The sequence below is a fragment of the Sebastes umbrosus genome, chromosome 11 (assembly GCF_015220745.1).
Source record: "Sebastes umbrosus isolate fSebUmb1 chromosome 11, fSebUmb1.pri, whole genome shotgun sequence".
Lineage (NCBI taxonomy): Eukaryota > Metazoa > Chordata > Actinopteri > Perciformes > Sebastidae > Sebastes > Sebastes umbrosus.
In genome coordinates, this window is record NC_051279.1 from 7,011,617 (window position 1) to 7,028,110 (window position 16,494).

At 41.5% G+C, this 16,494-nt stretch overlaps 1 protein-coding gene across 1 annotated transcript in view; it reads right to left on the reverse strand.

The window, feature by feature from the left end:
• Positions 1-5,656: 5,656 nt before the first annotated feature.
• crppa (CDP-L-ribitol pyrophosphorylase A) overlaps positions 5,657-16,494 on the reverse strand; it is a 52,705-nt gene continuing 41,867 nt past the window's right edge. Inside the window, exon 10 of the mRNA XM_037784328.1 lies at positions 5,657-7,561. Coding sequence (XP_037640256.1) covers positions 7,457-7,561 — 105 coding nt within the window. The 3' untranslated portion in view covers positions 5,657-7,456. The remainder of the gene's footprint in view (positions 7,562-16,494) is intronic.

The following is a 16,494-nucleotide window of genomic DNA, read 5'->3' on the forward strand; positions in this document are numbered from 1 at the left end:
AGAGCAGCATGTGTCATTAAATCTCTTGGATTTTCCCACACTGACTCCCTAAACCTCCTCCAGACCACCAGAATCACAACTTAAATGCCCCAAATTCTGTATAAACTAATTTCTCCACACACACTGACATCATTCCCAACATGTTTACACACTGCAGCTTTTCTGCACTGTGTTCATTTCAACACCCATCTGTTGCTGTAGTCTGATGACGCTTTAGTGGACGTTTAATCTGAATTTTACAGCACCCTTTATTGCAGTAATTGTGGCTGTACGTGAGACTGCAAACTTGCATACAATTGCTTAGACTTGGTGGTTTGACTGTTGAGTATTTGGTTTAAATCCACCATGAAATTCAAAAGTAATCTCCACCAGATGGCACTATCGTCCACAGATGTTCCTCTCTGAGTTCAGGTGCCATTTGTTGGGACGATTTAATCTGTAGTGACTTCCAGTGCTGCAAACATTTATAATACATTTATGCTTTCATTGTTAGCATTGGTGGGAATCCATGGAAATCCAAGCCTGACAGCAACACAAACAGACTCTGAATCCTACCGATGTCCAACAAAATCAGAGTGAGTTTCATGCTTCAGGATACCAGACAATGTGGGCTCGCAATGACTTCATGAGGTCAAATTCCTGAACACCTTCCCTCCTGTATGCATGGCTGCGTTATTGTACTTGGCATCCCACCTCACGGAGCTTCCTGACCCGTCCAAACCCCTCATATTCTTAGTCTGCTCTTTTGACCTTTCGCTGTGTTTGTTTTGCAGTCTCCAGGAAGAAAGTGCTTTCTTGTGGCTTCTCTCAGGCGTAGCTGGCATGGACGTGCCACTTTTATTGTGATCCAGATTTGGGAATCCTTCTGCCAGGATGAACTCGGGCACAAGAGTCTAAATTTAGGGTTGTCACATTCATTCGAAACCCAGGAAAACTACAGTGGATGTGCTCGTATGGAAAAGGCACACACTCCAAGGCCGTAATCAGAGCTGCGGTCGGCTGGTCGGGGTGACGACGTGCCGTCTGAGCCTGGCAGACCTACAGACAGTCAAACTGCGGGATCTGGCTTTGGTCTCCACTCCCTGCAGCATCAGCTGTGGCGCTATCTAAACAGGACCTGGTCTGAGGTATCAGCCAAGGCCCGTGGCTCTGGTTAGCATTAAGCTAGCTCGGCTCAGACAGAAGACATTACAGCAGCTAAAACAACCAGGAAGGGCAGCACCTAGAACCACATAGCATTTAAGGGTTAAAGCAGCAGTGGGTAGAATTGGAGCAAATATGATTAAAAAAAGTTATTTTTATAAAATGGTCACTATATCCTGATAGTAGTGCATGAGACAGATAATCTGAAAAAAAAAACTTGTGCCTCGGTGTCCTCCGGTGCTCCTAATGGCATCTGCAAGATTTCACAGACCGGAGGAAAACAACCAATCAGAGCTGATCTGGAGCCATGCCGTCTCTGAGCAGCTGTCAATCACTCATAAACTCCGATCAAACGGTCAAACTAGGCAGCGCTGATCAAATATGAATCAATATTCTGTTACTGTAATGCCTCTTTCTCACCTCAAATGTTTTCAGAATCATCTTGTAGTGTACTGTTTAGCTGTAAAATGAGAAAGTTTGTTTCCGGCAGCCATGTTGAGATCAGTTGAGGAAATACCAAGCACCGCCCACCAGTCAGAGCAAACTTTCTCATTTTACAGCTAAACAGTACACTACAACAGATCCATGAGGAGGTGCAGAAGTCTAGGTTTCTCTCAGAACACTTGAATTACAATATGCTGAAAGGTTATTATGGAATTGTTTCCCAAATGATGCCAAAAATATACTGCCTACTGCAGGTTTAATCACAGGTTTTGGAGATTCAAAAGATAATACAAGTGTGTTTCTAAGAGAAATTGTTGTTTTGTCTTTGAAGGATGACATAGGTCATAGGTCGGAGGGTTTTTTCATACCTCTATTAGAGATTTGACAGTAGAGAGATGACAGGAAGAGAGAGAGAGAGAGAGAGAGAGAGAGAGAGAGAGAGAGAGAGAGAGAGAGAGACATGCAACAAATGTCTTCATCCAGACTCAAACTGCAGACATTTCATTCACGTTCATGGTCAGCGCCTTAAACCCCTAAACCCCTAAATCACTGGTATAGACCTCTGTTTTCCCCCGTCTACACTTAAATACACCACTGATCTTTCCTATTCACTTCACAGAAAGGCTTAGTGTGGAGAACCTTCATCATATAAGGACAGAAAAATCACCCGATCTGAGAGGCAAACACAATTAAAACGTCTAAATCGAGACTGAAAACCGGCTTTATTTCCCCTCTCTCAGATTAGATTTCATTTTATTGTCATTGCATAGAGTACAAGTCCTGAGACAACAAAACGCAGTTTAGCATCTAACCAGAAGTGCAAAAAGCAGTAAAAGTGCAGAGTAATATTCACAACAAACAGTAATATAAATAGAATAAATATAAAATGTAGAATAAACTGTAAGGGGTAGATGTGAATACGTTACGATATATACCGTAAGTAGGCAAAAGATATAGTGCAGATAAGTACAATAATGGCAATAGTGAGAATATATACAGAATAAACAGCTGGAGGTATGATATAAATACACTGTTTACACTATAGGTCAGATATATACAGTGTTCGCAGTTGTATAAATATAAATATGTATGTATAGGTATGTGAGTGCATATATAACCATTACAAGTTACAATTGAAAACTGTAATTGATATCTTGCTTTGTTTTTTGTTCTTTATGTACAGCCTTTTCTGTAAAAGCAATACCATTAAACATAGCTTTATTGTTTGAACTTGTATTTTCACTTTTATATATATTTAACATTATGATTTGTCTCTCTGTAATTATCTACTTTCTTTAAATTGTTAAGTTTATTGAGACAATGTGATTTTACACTCAGAATAAACTTACTTAATATGAAAAAATATGATAGATAAAGCCTAATGTGGCCTTTTCTTTCTAGTCCCACTCCCCCACAGACGTATTTAAAAGGTCAGTTAATGATCTGGTTTTTAAACGAGTGATCAATCCTTTCACAAATACGATAATCAATGAAGTTAAACCACATTTCTCCACAACAACAAAGTTTGAGAAATGCTGTTGCAGCATCATAAAAAGCTTCAGTCTACCAAAACATTATCTAAAAGTAGCAGCAACACTTCTAGTGTTGTGGTATAGACAAGTCCAATATGGCCCCCTAGTGGAGAAACAATGTCTAACACTCACATCATACCAGACTCATTAACCAGGATGTCCACCAGGTGTCACTGTACTCAAAGAAATACATCATGTATTATCTTCATCACCACATCCTCACATCTCCAGGCATGTGAGCGATATTGATCAAGTCCTTCCATCCAGACCTTCCTGTTCTTTAGTGCATTAGCAAAATGGCCAAACAGTCTACACGGTAACCCGAAACCTTTCTTTTCATGACTTTATGTCCTGGTCACAACACCTGAATCACCTGAGCCTTTTCCACAGTTTCTTCCTCTGGCTGTAAGATGTTCCTGTCTTTAAAAAACAAAAAGAAAACAGACACTTTTCTGCCCCAAATACTCACTAGAGCAATAAATGTGAATTAAAGAAATACTTCACCCACAAAGTGGTCAATTGCATATCAATTACTCACAACGTGTTATCTTGAATTGTTGATGAGAACTTTGTTTTTCTCGCATGCCTGCACGGTGAACGAAGAATCAAGTCCTCGCTAAAATGCAGAAGTGTTTTGAATAGTAAGGTTTTAGCAAAGATGCATGTGTTTTGGAGGTTAGTGAGCATACGACTGGATAAAGAAGACTTGGATTATACTGCACGAGTTGTGCGAGAGTTTGTAAACAGATGTTTTGATGCTGTTGTTAAACATGATCCCCATTTACATCAATTCATCAAGAATTTTCTCTGTTTTTTGATTCTCTGTTCACCTTGGAAGCCATCGAACGGGCAGCTGTGGCTCAGAGGGTAGAGCAGATCGTCCACCAATCGAAAGGTTAGTGGTTCGATCCCCGGCTCCTCTGGTCACATGTCGAAGTGTCCTTGAGCAAGAGAGACCCCAAATCCCAAATTGCTCCCGCTTAGCCATCGGTGTGTGAATGAGTATTTAGATTAGATCCTGATGGGCAAAGTTGGCACCTTGCATGGTAGCCTCTGCCATCAGTGTATGAATGTGTGTGTGAATGCTGACATAAAGCGCTTTGAGTGGTCGGAAGACTAGAAAAGCGCTTTATAAATGCAAGTCCATTTGCTATGTGAGAAAAACATTTTCTTCACAAATGCAGGGTATCATGGGGTGAGTAACTGATTGACAAATGTTCATTTTTTTTGGGTGACATATTCCTTTAATCCACTGCTGAAAATAGTCCCCAACTAATGCACTATTTCCTACAGTAGGGAAGGTATTGGGTAAGTATTGGAAGACAGACTAACATATTGTTGTTTTTTCATGGGATTTGTTGAAAGAAATATAGAAAAAGGTCAGCTTTATCTTATCACAGCATACTGTACCCACAGCTACAGTAAAGAGAAACAATAAATAAATAAATGTGAGAAGGAGAAAGTGGGGAAAGCAATCAGATGGGTAACAAAATATAAATGAAAATCTTGAATGATTGAATAAAAACACAATAAATGCAGAAGCTTTACACGATTAGTTGCTCACAGCACTCATCATACGCCACTGTGGTACGATCTCCAGAGAAATCCCTGTAATATAAGCGTATGCAGTGAGGAGTTCATTACAGGAATCTGAAGACGCCCCGAGGCGGCTCTCTATCAACAGTTGGAATTCCACTGAGCTGCAGAGGACGGAGAAATGCAGGAAACTGGAGATGCCCTGGAAGTGTGAGAGGTGTACACAAAGCGACGAGGCCTTTGTGGCCGTCTTAGGAATGTTCCGGCATCAACACTTTTAAAGGCTCTTTGAAGTGCACGACTGTTTTTCACCTCTTTCCTGTGACAAATACATGATCCTGAGAATGGCTGCAGTCACCTGCATGAACAAACTCAACACAAAGATGTTGTGTTGCTTCTTCATATTCCCAGACATTTGCACCAGAGATAGAACATCACAAATTGCATTTACTCAATTAATGCAATTAGTTTCAGTTTTGTCGTAATTTCCTTTCTGGAGACTTTCTGATTTTCCTTCATTACATTACAGAGGAAACATATTGCACTTTTCACTGCTGTGGTTGCTGCATTTTGGGTATGATCTAAATTAGATTTCCCCAAAAAAGAAAGCAAGAAAGGAAGTCAAAGAAAATGTCTCTAAGTTGATCTATATAAGTGTATAGTCTAGGTGATTCCTAGGTCAGATAAAATGAATGGCTGAAGCACTATGAGAGCTTGGCAGCATGAACAATCTGGCCAAGAGTGACTGAAAGCTGCTCTCTGTATATATGTAATGAGACTGATTGAGGGAATGAGGGTCAGCTGTGCAGACAGGTGAGAGGTAAGGTGATCTTGATTGGAAGAAGTTCAGGGCATCGTTTCCCAAAAGCATCTTTAAGGCTAAGATGATCGGCCTTTTTCACAGAAGGACAATTTGACTTGTCCCAGTAGGAAAAGTGCAAGCGGTTGTCGGCATAAAAATCAAAAGAACATTTCCTGAAATTACCACTCCTACAGTTCAATATGAAAAAAACATCTTTATTATACCATATTCATTGTTTTAAATAAGCAGTTTTTATGGAGTACAAAAATATACAAGAACCCTCTTATCACATATTAGTGTTTCAGTCATGAGCAGCTTTATCCAGTGGTAAAAGCAGTGGTTTTGACACAATACAGTGGTTTATTTAATTTGCTTACAGCCATTTTAAAGCGTAAGCATAACATGTTGCATTTTTACATGATTGTATGTGTTTTGGTGTCTTTATTAATACCACCGTTAGGGAGTCGCCAAAGCTTGAAAAGTTTGAAATCCAACATATAGGGGCTTTAATTTCTGAAAAATACCACCATACTAGTTTGATGAAAAAACAAACAAACATACAAACAAATAAAAACAAAACCAAAGCAAAAAAGAATAAACAACATCAAAACAAAAGATGTAGCAGTTTTAAAATGTGTTAAAGGTATAATATGCAGCATTTTGTCGGTTGGCCTGAACGGGCTGCACACCCTGCGCGCTGTTATTGGCTGGGGGTTACACCCTCTCGTGGGGCACAAAGCCACTTTGCTGACGCACAGAACGTCCCGAACACAGCGGAATAAGAAGAAAAGAGAAAATCCAGGCAGAGGGCTGGGTTTCTTTAGATACAGACACCACCACACACTTCTAGTGGGGCATAAGTGATGATTGAGAGGGATTATTTTGTATCAGTCTATACATTGTTTTTTTAGGAAAATGCTACATATCATACCATTAAGTCGACATGTAGCAAAGATTTGTTGAATATTTTTCAGTTTTAATATCTCATACAACCCCTCCATCAGTGACATGAATGCAGATATAGAGAGGTATGTTTGTTGCTAATGTGTATAGGATGTAACTTAATATTTCATTTGCCAATGGTGCATCGCATAGACTGTACTGTATATAAAGATAGACGACATGACAGCTCCCCAGAAGTGAAGCCAAAACATCTTAATCACCCCCTGGTGGCTGGCTGCAGTATAGCTCATAAATCCTGCTTCCTGCATGTAAGTGGATGGGACATGGGCCAAACTAAAACGTCAAAGTACGAGTCAAATACATTTCTCCCAAATATGGTCTCTGTCATTTTGGGTAGTTCCTATGACACTGATGTGTGTTCAAGTGTTCATTTTTTCTGCTAAGTTTGATTTTAATTTAATTTATAACGGGGGTAAGATGCCATTATTAACAGCTGTGAGTCTTGCTCGCTGACAAGCGGCACACGATGGGTTCGGACGGGTGACCTCGATACTGCAGCTCCACCGCCCGATCACTACTGCGCAGATTCTGGCTACAAATGACGTCAAAATCTCAAGATGGAATCGGAGATATTTTGGCTTCACTTCTGTACAGTAGGAGGAAGATGTGTAGACGTGTCGTCCATCTTTATACAGTCTATGGCGCACCCCAAACAACAACTTAACCAACCAAATATTTCTAGAATAGACCACGTACTTCATCGGTGGTTGATATAGTAAAGACTAGCTCAACTTTTCACTGCCACAACCACATTTTTCAGCAGAAAGCCTGTCTTACAATGGAGCAACAACGGGCCATTGAGTTTGTAAGATGTGGGTGCTTGCCAGGCAGGGGGGGAGTTGCATTGTGGGATGATGTGGATTTCTGGAGCTTGGCTTTAAGTTGGTCTCTTGAAAGTCCCCACACTTTATGGGAGTGCTGTACTTAATTGTGGGAGTTGCTTTAATCTTGCTGTTATTGATAAACACCACTGGCTCATCCCTGCAACGTTCATGAGTCACGCTGAAGGGAATTTTTCTGTTGGTGCTGCTTCCCTTCATGCCTGCAGAAGCTGTCCAACCAGGGCGGGGCTCCTCTCCCGGATGAGGGCTGACGTGATCTCAGCGACCCTCAACAATGACCTCTCCCAGCGCTCGGTGTCCTGAGAGAGAGGGGAAGATGAGGAGGAGGAGGAGGAGGAGGAGGAGGAGAGACAGGGAGGTCCTTTGTCAAATGACATGAAATTACAGACAGACACTCATTATGTGAGCTCAGTAGTAGAAAATCCTGCAATAACAAACTAAGACATCTCCAAGCAGATTCACATTTGTTCGCGTTTATCTTTTTCTCCCGCTAGTCACGACTCCGTCTGAGTCATCCAAATGATGGCATCCAGTTAGCAGCCAGTTCAAACTAGCGCAAAGTCAAACCATGTCGTTCCACTTGTCGTAATGGCAAAAGTAAGGAACAGGCCTGTTAGGAAGGAGTTACAACATCGATGGTATTGGTTTGGCTTCACTCTCATGAACATCTCTCACATGCAGTCAAAAAGGAAGTCGGAAAGGTTCCAGATTAAGCATCAGCTGCCATTTTCTTTAAAAATGACGACACATAAAAATATCCTATAATATAACGTTCCCATAAGGATGCTCAGCATGAGAGGAAAGTGCTGTTCGAGTCAGCTGTGAGGTCAAATAAACACAGCACACACTGAGTTCATAACATTTGATTTGGTTGTAAGAATCAAAAACTTAGAGACCCCCATGTTCATCAATCAACAGACGGAAGCAATTTTCCAAAGCAGGGGGGAAGAAAAAGAAACGCCACAGAATGAACTTTCCCTTTTCACAAATTTGTGCTAATGTCAAGTCCTCTGAAGCTGGAGAACCAACAAGGCCTACTTTGAGCTCTATGGTGCATGATATTGGACAGATCTACCACACGTAAGACAAAAGGAGACCAAACATTCTCTCATTCACTCAGTCTGTTTCTTTTAAAGACGAACTCTACTGTTGTGGTTGTTTTGCTTTCGCGGTTCTTCTCTTCTATATCTCTTTCTTCTTTTTTTTTTCTCTGCAGACCGCCTGCACAATGCACTTTTAATGGTTTTCACTCCCCTGACTCCGTTCCTCAGGCTACAGAGACTCCCTACTTTGATTTAGGTTCTTGATGAGGCCTAAGAATGACCTGTTTTCCATCTTTCAAAGGCACTGCAGTTCAAGGAGCTTTACTTTTTTCTTTTTTACTTGTTCCTCATATAGATTTATGCTTCATGCTCTACCTGGACTTCTTCATAAATGGATCTTAGACTTTAATAAGGCTTACGACAAAGCTTTTGATCTAGCAGCATGCATGACGGAGAACACATAAAAAATATTTTCATTTCTTGAAACTTTTAAGGATACAGAGAAAGGATGTTTAACCACAGAGAAGAGGGAGACGAGAGGCCTGGGATCGATTTTGGTTTCTGCTACGGGCAAATAGTTTCACATGCATTAGTTCTGTATTCATAAAACATTACAATTACATCTTAAGTTAAGTGATAAGTCTGTTTTGTCTATCTTGAATCGTATTTTCACAGTTTTGGCCAATTAATTGCATGCTAAGCCCCACCCCCCCTTAGCTACTGTTGCTACGCCTGTCAAGCTTTTAGTTCTTGCATGCAGTTCACAATGAAAACTGTGAAAAGTGTAGCAGATCTATTATCAAAAGTCATAGTAATTTTTGTAACAATGGGTCCTTGTTTTCAGACAGATTAGACAAACGGGCTTCTCATTTAAGGCCCACGGCCGTTGAATTTGCAAAATTCGCAGCTGACTGGCTTTAAAAAGAGAAAACTATAAACAAGTCTTAAATATGCGCTTGATGGCTACATATCATGAAAAACTGAGGTAAAAGCTAGATAAAAAAATGTAAGATCAGACCGTTATTTAACCATAACATAACCTTATTTGGTTGGTTACTGTAGCTTACATATTTTTTCTTTCTTATTTTCAAAGAGTATGTTTTCACTTTTAACGTTCAAAGAGAAAGAACCTTTAGCATTTCCAAAACTCCAAAACAAATGTAACGCTATCTTGAGTAACGTTGACTGGAGTCTGAACTTCTTCGTTCTATGAAGAGCTTGCCTGGGTCCAGACCTTTGATAGCGCCCACTCCACCAAATTGACTGATTTGTCTGGCATCATGACATGAAACAGCGGTTTCTCGGTTAAAAAACGATCAAGTCAATGAGCGCTGCAGGGGACTAACGATTAGCCAATCAGCGCCACGGGAAATCAGTTAGAGTGGAAGCAATGTCAGACTGATGATGGAAACGGAGTGGAACGAATTGACAATTTTTCAAAGAGTCTGTTTTGACTTTTAACGTTCAAAGAGAAAAAAAACTTTAGCATTTCCAAAAATGTGGTGTTTGGAAAATGTAATGCTATCTCGAGTAAGGTTGGCTGGATTCTGAACTTCTCCAAATGCTATGAAGAGCTTGCCAGATCTTTGAATCTGCCTACTTGACCAAGTTGACTTATTCATCTGGCATCGTGACATGAAACGGCAGTTTCTCGGTTAAAAACAAGTCAATTAGCAATGCAGGGGACTAACGATTAGCCAATCAGCGCCACGGGAAATCAGTTGGAGTGGAGGCAATGTCAGACTGATGATGGAAACGGAGTGTAACGAACTGACAATTATGTCTGATATCAGACAAATTAAGAGCAGGGCAGAGCTGCTAATGTCACCCTGAACTCAACAGCATTCAGGGCATCGCACAGCAAAACTGCACATAGAAATACGTCAACTATGAAAGGTCAAAGTTCACAGTTTGGGTAATAATATCACCGTTCAACTCTTTTTTTTTCTCTTTGTTTTAAACCTGTTTGAGGTTAAATTTCTTTTTAGTGATAGACGTTTTTCACAGCCGTCACTTTGACATGTCATAGCAGGAAAAGCACAGGTGTAACTGATGACATTAACGATGGTTCTGCTCCATTAGGGTGTTCCAGTAAGCCACGACAGAGAGCCAGGATGGACAACCCCAGAGGCCTGGAACCGCACCACCTAATTGGAATGAAGCCTTTACTACATGTGCTTTTCCTGCTATGAGATGTCAAAACGTCTGCTGTGAAAAAAGGCCTTTTACTTTGGCGAGTGCAATGTTATCAAAACAGACAAAAATGGTAAACCCAAGTTGCAATAAATCGCAATCATCCTTTTAAAACAGGACTGGATCTGACTTGTATTATTTCACCAACCAATCTGTTACTTTCTTTTCTGGGTGCATAACCAGTTTCATCAGCCAGCTCTCAAAAGGCAGGTTTTCATAGAAGGGAAATAAAATAATTTAAGAGGGCTTTTCACAAAGCATTTAATGTCCTTACATCCGCAGAGAGGAACATAAAAATATATTAAAAATATATCCCACTGAAATGACAAAACAGCGATGATTTGTGATCTGGAACATCCTATTGAACATATCTTCAGATCTGGCTTCCAAATTCATTTTGCATTACAACTATGTGTCGGCAGTTTAACACATTTGGAGCCGAGTGGATGATCAACAACAGGAGAAAAAATACGCTTTCTCCCACTCTGTCCTCTCTCCGTCTTATAGCCTAACTTAGCCAGCTCTTAACAGCACAGCTTGTGCAGGAACTGGACGGGAATGTGACGAGGTGTGAGAGCGATGAGCGTGGAATCGGGCCTGACCGTGGTTAATGGGAGCGAGAGACTCGGGATCCAGAACTCCCGGAGCACTCCTCCCTAATCAGAACCAGCGGAGGGGGGAGTCAGATGACATGGATTTTCCACACCAAACCGACTGAAGGGGGAACTGGAGTACAGATCAGCGACTCCAGCCTCCTCATTGATTAAAGCAACACGGAGGAATGAAAAAAAAAAGAAAGATGGAATCAAAATATGATCGCTTTGAATGAGCTCCAGAGGCATTCTGTGTCAGCTTCTACAATCTTTTCTTAATATGCTTTTAGTTCTTCAATTGGCTAAATCTTTGAAGAATCAAAGGAAATGTGAGTGAAAGAAAAACAGTGAGGCTTTACTGTTTTTCTTTACGATGTACCCAAGTCATTGTTCTGCGGCTTAATCACTGGTACGAGGCGATGAGGAGATCGACCAGTACATCTGCAAGCAGTCAACAGAAAGCAGCTGATAGCACCACGTCGTCCACATATCCTCAGGAATATGTGATCAGTCAGGAGCTCCGAGCGAGAAATCAAAGCATCCTAAAATCTAATTGCATCTTTTCATTGTTTACACCATAAGCAATCAGATTAAAGCATTCCTCCGATTGTTATCTAAAAGCAAATTACGTCTTCACACGGAAAGTATTTGAGATGTTACATGTGTTCGGAGGAGCTCAAACGCCCACGGGGATGATAAATGTGATGAGTGCGATCGTCGGTCGATTACCACCCAAGTGCATTGACGGAGGACGATGGGAAAGTCACGAGAACTCCGGGTGTCTCGGGCATATTGAAGACAGCTACAGCCATCAAACCACAGCTAATGACTCTATTATAGAGGTCTGTTTTCTTACAGGCAGAGCAAAAAAACACTCACGTTTGCACACGAGAAAAAGCAAAAAAGCAAAAAAGCAAGTGGAGATCACCAAGGAGGATCAAAGTTTAAAGCCCGTCTAAGCTGAATTATTTCCACTCCAGATATGCGGCCTTTGAAATATGAATCATGCTTCATAAAACGGCATTATTAAATCAAGTAGTTGCCTGCACAGTGGAACACAAATATGACTTGAGCTCTTCATTGACTCGTGGCACAGCTTTAAGTAGTCACAACTGCCACTCAGGCTTCAAATGTGGTCGAGAAAAAAGCACGACAAAAGGGTTGAATTACTGAACAGCAACAATCTCAGAGGCCTGCAGAGAGACATTTGCATATCTAACTGCTTTCAGGCTGAAATCTATATGACTTTAGTGCGAGGAGCAAGTGAACTGATTGATCGCTGCTCAGGAAAGAGTTCACTCCAGTAAGTCTTGACAGACAAGAGCTGGTACCTCTCCTGACCCGGGCTTTGCTGCCGTTGGCGGGGGTGGCGTCCCGATCAGCTCGTGTCTCCTCTTTCCACTGAGGACCATCCAGGAGGAATAAAGCAGCTCGCTAATGAGCAGCTCGCTGGCTCATTGTTATGGGCACGCAAACATCCATGAGAGGGAATACATGTGTTGGGACACATAAGACATCATGCACGAAAGACAGACTGAGTAGACGCACTTCATCGTGTGTTCATACTCGTATGTGGAATGTGATCCTGGAGGGATTTGCATGTGTCTCCAGATCATCATTGGAGCCCATGTCCTCCAGCGTTTCCACTGTCTCTGTCCCAGTGTCTCTTCCAGCGGAATATGGAGATGGAGAAACCAGTAAGCGAGCGCTTGAGGCTGATTCTCACTGTGGCAGCGCTGAGACAAACAGAGCTGGAGTTGGGTGTTTGGACAGACATGAGATAAAACCTGAAGCAAAGGCGTAACTGAGCCTTCAAACCGCAAGCAGATTAGTCTGATTGATAGAGCTATTTGAGCTAATAGGCACTCCTTACCTGTTTATAGTGTGGAATTAATCTTCATATGCTCCAAAGACAGAAATGTCTTCATGTGCCAAAGTCTAAGTGCAGTCGCAGGAGGGTATTTTATTTTTATTCTATTCTAAAAGTGCCCGTTTTTACGAGATTCACTTCGCCGTTATTAGACATAAGGGGACCTCACTTTCCACTTCATAATGATTAACTGCCACAAATCCTCACTTTAAGGATCTCCCAGCCAAAAGTATCATCATTTATTCACATTAGTGGAAGGACTATCACCGGTAATGTATGCCTTGTTAAATGGGAAAGCGACACATTTACATTTTTTGAAACACAACACTTTTTTGTTTCCACTGACAGCAGAGCCTCTGCTACATCGATTACTGACGCGTCCAATCCCTCGGTGGCCTAGATGACATTTATACAATTTCTTTTGACAGAGTTGAGATTCAAAAATAGAGACTGTTCGCAAACAATATATGAACTGGTATCAAGGGGAAAATACCACTGGATACGAGTCATAGTTGGAGAAAGGACTGTGGACTTTAGGGGTGTGCGTTTTCGTGCACCCAGAACTTAGATTACAGTCCAAGAGACAAGTCCTATCATGAAATTAAGTGACAGCATTGTTTTTATACATAAACAATACAATATATAATCATCTGACTGGGCAGTAACTTAAAGCAAAACGCTCTCAATCACTCCCATGTGTATGAATGCACAAACACATGCAACAGCCTTGTTATTCCAAACTGCGACCACAGAGTTTATGGAATGGAACTCCGATCATTAGCTTCTATTTTTGCTTACTGTTTAAAGGGAGGACTTTTGACAAGCCGTGAGGCGACAGGTCTTTGAAACGCAGAGCAAAAAAAAAAAAAAGGGGGAACGGAGAAGAACGGGGCAGGAAAGCATCAGCGGACCACACAATAAGCAAACTCTCTCTGCTCTTAAATGCCACAGATGCAATCAACCTTTCCATCTGAGAGGAGCGTGCAGCAGCTCTCCTGCCACACAAGAAGAGCCTGCTTTGAAGCTTAAAGGTTTCAGGCAATTAGGACCTTTAACGGTGACAATTTGTATGCCTCTGTCATTCTCCCGAGATCCCCAGCCCCGAGGACTGTCGCTGCTGCCGCCGCCGCTGAGGGCTTCCACTTCTGTTCCCTTCATGAAATGCCAAGAGCGCCGGGTCCTAATTGAAAAACGGCTTATGGGAAAGCTTGGCGCCGAGCCCGAGCCAAGAGAACTGGAAAGAGTTGTTAGAGTCACACCAGCTACCATAACCAAGGTGGCCAAGAACATTTAGAAAGTTTTTATGACCTCTTTTTACTGTCACTGTATTTGAGGGTGCTGCAGTCCTAATAGTTGCAGCATCCACTTGAGGGCAGTATCATTACTAGCAATAAGGCCAGACAGCATTCTCCACTCGGGGAGTCTTAAAACCCTCCTAACATGAACTTCACGGAGCATTACTCTGACTTCTGCCCTCTTAATAGATGAAGTAATTTCTCGGAAAAAACTCTCCCTAAATGACCTGCTTGAATCCTAGTGATACAATACAGCTAAAAACACCCGGCGCTTTGGTCTGAGAGAGGATAGTGTTTCAGGGCTCCTGACAGCTCGTCCCTGAGTGGGTATTGTGGTCCTGCTGCCCTCACTGCCCTCCGTGTATCATCGAAGACAGGTAGTAGCTCGGGGCTAAACTGCGAGGAGAGACGAGGGCAACAGGTCCAATTACTGGCCAGGCCAAAAGTCTCATTAGAGCGCAAATTTAAGTCCGCCAAGGTGCTGCAGAGACTCATTTAACACAATGAAGAATAGTGGCAGAATGACTTTAGTAAACGTATAATACCACAATGGGAAAATACACAATTACAAGTGAAAGTCCTGCTTTCCCCTTAAGCAGCTTTAAAGGTCAGGATCGGTTATTCCACTCCGTCTGACAGTATCATATAGATTCTTTACAGCTTTTCATTGAAGGCATACGAGGGAAACATTCGAACCCAATACTCCATGTTTTTATGGCTGGAAATATTCTAGATGTCTCATGCATCATTTTATACACATTTTCCCCAAAATTCAGTCTGACATGTTTGGTATCTTTGGAAACGTTGGAAACATTCTCCACTAAAATTTAAAATAAAGCTCTGTGGGTTTGAATAATATTTGGCCGCATAGCTCATGCATGAGTCTGTCATGACCGAGCCACCAGGAGGTCAATGTGATAAAAACAAGAGAAGTAAGTAAACAAGTGGGGCTGCACGATCATGGCCAAAATGATCATCACAATTATTTTTTTATCAATATTGAGGTCACGATTATTCATCTCGATTTTAGGGACTAAATATTTTTATTGTACTTTCACATTTAAATAAACAGAGCGCTGCTTTCTCTTCCATGTTGTGCTACATTCCTGCTAATGTACAAATTTTCATCAAAATAAGAAGGGATGCACCGATACTGGAACAGATATCGGGCCGATACTGACTCAAATAGCTGGATCGGGTATCAGTGACAATGGGGCCGATATATTCAATTCTATGTTTATATACTACATACATTATAAAATGGAATTTAAACTTCTAATTACATTTTGACCAATTTGTTGCTGCATTAACAAGGTTTACACTTGAACTGTTATTCTGTTAATTTTGAAGTTTTTTTTGCCATATTGTAGGTGCAATTTATTATTTTAATAATAAATAACAATTCACAAATCTACGTATTTATTTGTTACGTTTTGTTTTACAAAGTTAAGCTACACAGTGAGAAGTTAAGTCAAGCCTGATGATTCCTTACACATACAAGAATGATCCCAGTCACTTCTACACATTGAGGCATACAGCTTATTACACTGGTATCAGATCGGTACTCAGTATCGGCTGATACCCAAAGCCCAGGTATCGCTATCGGGACTGAAAAAGTCGGATTGGTGCATCCCTAATATTAAGACATTGCATCAGTGACAGTGCATCTCCAAGAAGAAAATAAAATTCTTACAAAACTTTTAATCCAAAATTGAATCAACAGAGCTCTGCTTTCACTTTCACGTTGCGCTACATTCCTGCTAATTAACACATTTTTGCATCAAAATATGACTTAAAGGAACTGTTTGTAACTTCTAACACTTACACTCTTATAAATCATTGCGGGTCGGTGTCCCATGCGCGTTCGCGTTTGGCTACGCTGTTCCAACACAAACCACACTGAAGCACCAAAACCGCAAAGTTATATCTAGTGAAGCCCGTCTTGCAAAACAGTGTCAACTCTTCCTGTTCCAGCCCCAAGACCGCGGCCAGAAGACACAGGAGAGACCGTAACCCTGACCCTGGAGTCGATGCTGTACTCTGCTCCTCTGCCTCCTTGCCTTCACTCACACACCGCGCTCGTTTTCACTCGCTCCACCTCTCACGTGCATGCGCGCACACTACACACTGCAGAAGAGTTACGTTATCGTCTCCGAACAAAACTCCGGTGTCTCCCCTGTTCCTCGTGACCGCTGTCGGGAGGCTGAAGCAGGAAACACAGTATCAACAGCGATTCAT